The 2,075-nt window shown below is 55.2% G+C and overlaps 1 protein-coding gene across 1 annotated transcript; it reads right to left on the bottom strand.

The window, feature by feature from the left end:
* Positions 1-17: 17 nt before the first annotated feature.
* Positions 18-1,774, bottom strand: FOXG_17697 (uncharacterized protein; the record flags this gene model as incomplete). The annotated part of the gene is made up of 2 exons (XM_018397701.1): positions 18-35; positions 92-1,774. The coding sequence occupies 2 exons, from the start codon at positions 1,772-1,774 to the stop codon at positions 18-20; spliced, it is 1,701 nt and encodes a 566-aa protein (XP_018258827.1).
* Positions 1,775-2,075: the final 301 nt, after the last annotated feature.

The following is a 2,075-nucleotide window of genomic DNA, read 5'->3' as shown; positions in this document are numbered from 1 at the left end:
TTCTCAGGGGATTACCCTCACCCTGAGGCATAGTCCTACTCGGCTCAGGGTTAATGGCAGTGACGTGGAATCCCCATGTGCGTGCAAATACATCACGAGCCGCTTCGTCCTCCATGTCGGCCCCTGGACAATTATCCATCCAGTACAGGCCGTGGTTGTGTGGGCTACCACGGCCTTGCCATTCGTACCGATCCCAGTAATCTGTGATGCTGAACTTCTTACTTAGCACGATATCCCGAAAGAGGGTGTATCGGCGGTAGAAGTGGAAAGCAGCAATGTGAGGGTTCTGCCGCAATAGGCGGCGCGATAGAGCCATCCTCTCCGGCTCGGTGGCGGCTAGCCAGTCGTCATACTGGGGCATGTGCTGGTAGAGACTCCGCCAGTGTAAATCTGCCGGGCTAAACGTGATGAATGCACCAGGACAACCAAGGTTATAGGCATAGGCCTCGAGGTCCTGCCTCTTTTTGTTCCAGAATGGACGCGTACCGCGAATAGACACCGCATGCCTTGTGATCGAGTTGATCAGCGCCTGCGCCTCGGGGTCCTCGCTGTGTTCCAGCGCCTGAATAAGTTGCTCTCGCGTCAGCGGCTGCTGTCTCCCATCATGTTGCTTCACGAAGAATCTGGACCGCGAACGTGCTTGTGACCGCATTAGCGTGTTGAAGGCGACGAAGCGGAAGGTCGGGTGGCGTGCAAAACGCCCGTCGTGCCAGCGCATCGCGTGCTCGACGTAATCCTTGTAATCAATGGAGCGCAATCGAGGTTCAACAAAGTCGGCTCTACCGTCAGGAAAGAGGCAGGGAAACGCCAAGGAGAGTAGGGCATGAGAGCGATTGAACTCATTAATGGGTGTGTGTCGTATATTCGGGAGCTGCAGCTCGTGTTGCGCCTGCGCCTGGAAGCTTGTGGAAAGCTCTGAATCAGCTTCCGACTCTCCGGCGAGAATAGACCGCAGAGCATCGAGCTCCGTGTCCTTTGCCAACATGTCTGGCACTGCAGCCTCGTCCTCCAGGTCAGGCTCTGCCTCCTGATCTTCCTCGGGTCCAACATCCGCAGCCTCCACCTGACTCTGGGGGATGGCATCCAGGACATTGCCATCTTGGGGCAATTGATTTAGCCTCTCTTCGTCGATGACGACGCATCGATACCCAGGATGATGGCGCCGGAGGTAGTCTAGCCATATGACAACCGGCTGGCGGCGGACACGGAACTGGCGGGTGAATTGCCGACTAAGAATTGCGTGGGACGACGTATTGGCAGGACGTAGTAATACAATGTTCAACTCCTGCGGCAGAAGCGGGAGCTGGTTGTACACTAAGCCAACCTCACGGAGAAAGTGAACTACGTGCCCCCGATACTTGTACTGCTGCCCTCGCACAAGCATAATGTTCACGTGGACGTGAACACGAGCAATCAAAGACTCTTCGGTAGGCGTAAGCTGGGGCAACCGGGCCGGTACAGGGCCAAAGTCGAGCTGATTATCCGCAGAGAAGAAGTACGGCTCGTCGGGGTGGCGTTTCTCATCTTTTCGATAACAACGCGCACAAATGCCATCGCAATCGATCTTCATCTGGAACCAACACTCCCGGCATCGACCGCAAAACTGCATTTGGTCATTGTCCAGCTTTGTCCAGAACTCGCGGAGGATTGCCTTATCGCGACCAGTCAAGGCGCAAGCCTCAAGGTCGCCATTCCACACCGGATCTTGCGCATGAAAGACCGCCGATTCTTCAGGTGGAATTATCACTGGACTCCGAATACGCCGTGGCGGCATCGACGATCGAGTTTGCCTTCGAGATTTTCTTGGCCGCCCTTCTTGTACCAGGGCAGGACCACGGCGACCACGCCTTAGCTGTGCGAAGGCTGCCGCAAGCGATGGCGAAGAGGGCTTCCATCCACGCAATCATTATCGTCGTTCTCGTCTTCGTCCCCTAGATCGAATCAGACTCTACCCCTTAATTGTTTGAGGTACCTCCGTGGTCGATCAGTGAAAGCAGCAAGTTGAAATAGTCATCGCGTCATATCAGATTCAGAGACTGTCCCTTGTCATCCCTTACTGAATATCCCATCCCATC

The sequence above is a fragment of the Fusarium oxysporum genome, genomic scaffold, assembly GCF_000149955.1.
Source record: "Fusarium oxysporum f. sp. lycopersici 4287 supercont2.76 genomic scaffold, whole genome shotgun sequence".
Classification (NCBI taxonomy): Eukaryota; Fungi; Ascomycota; class Sordariomycetes; order Hypocreales; family Nectriaceae; genus Fusarium; species Fusarium oxysporum.
The sequence above is the reverse complement of the archived record's forward strand: the minus strand, read 5'-3'. Positions and strand labels throughout refer to the sequence as shown.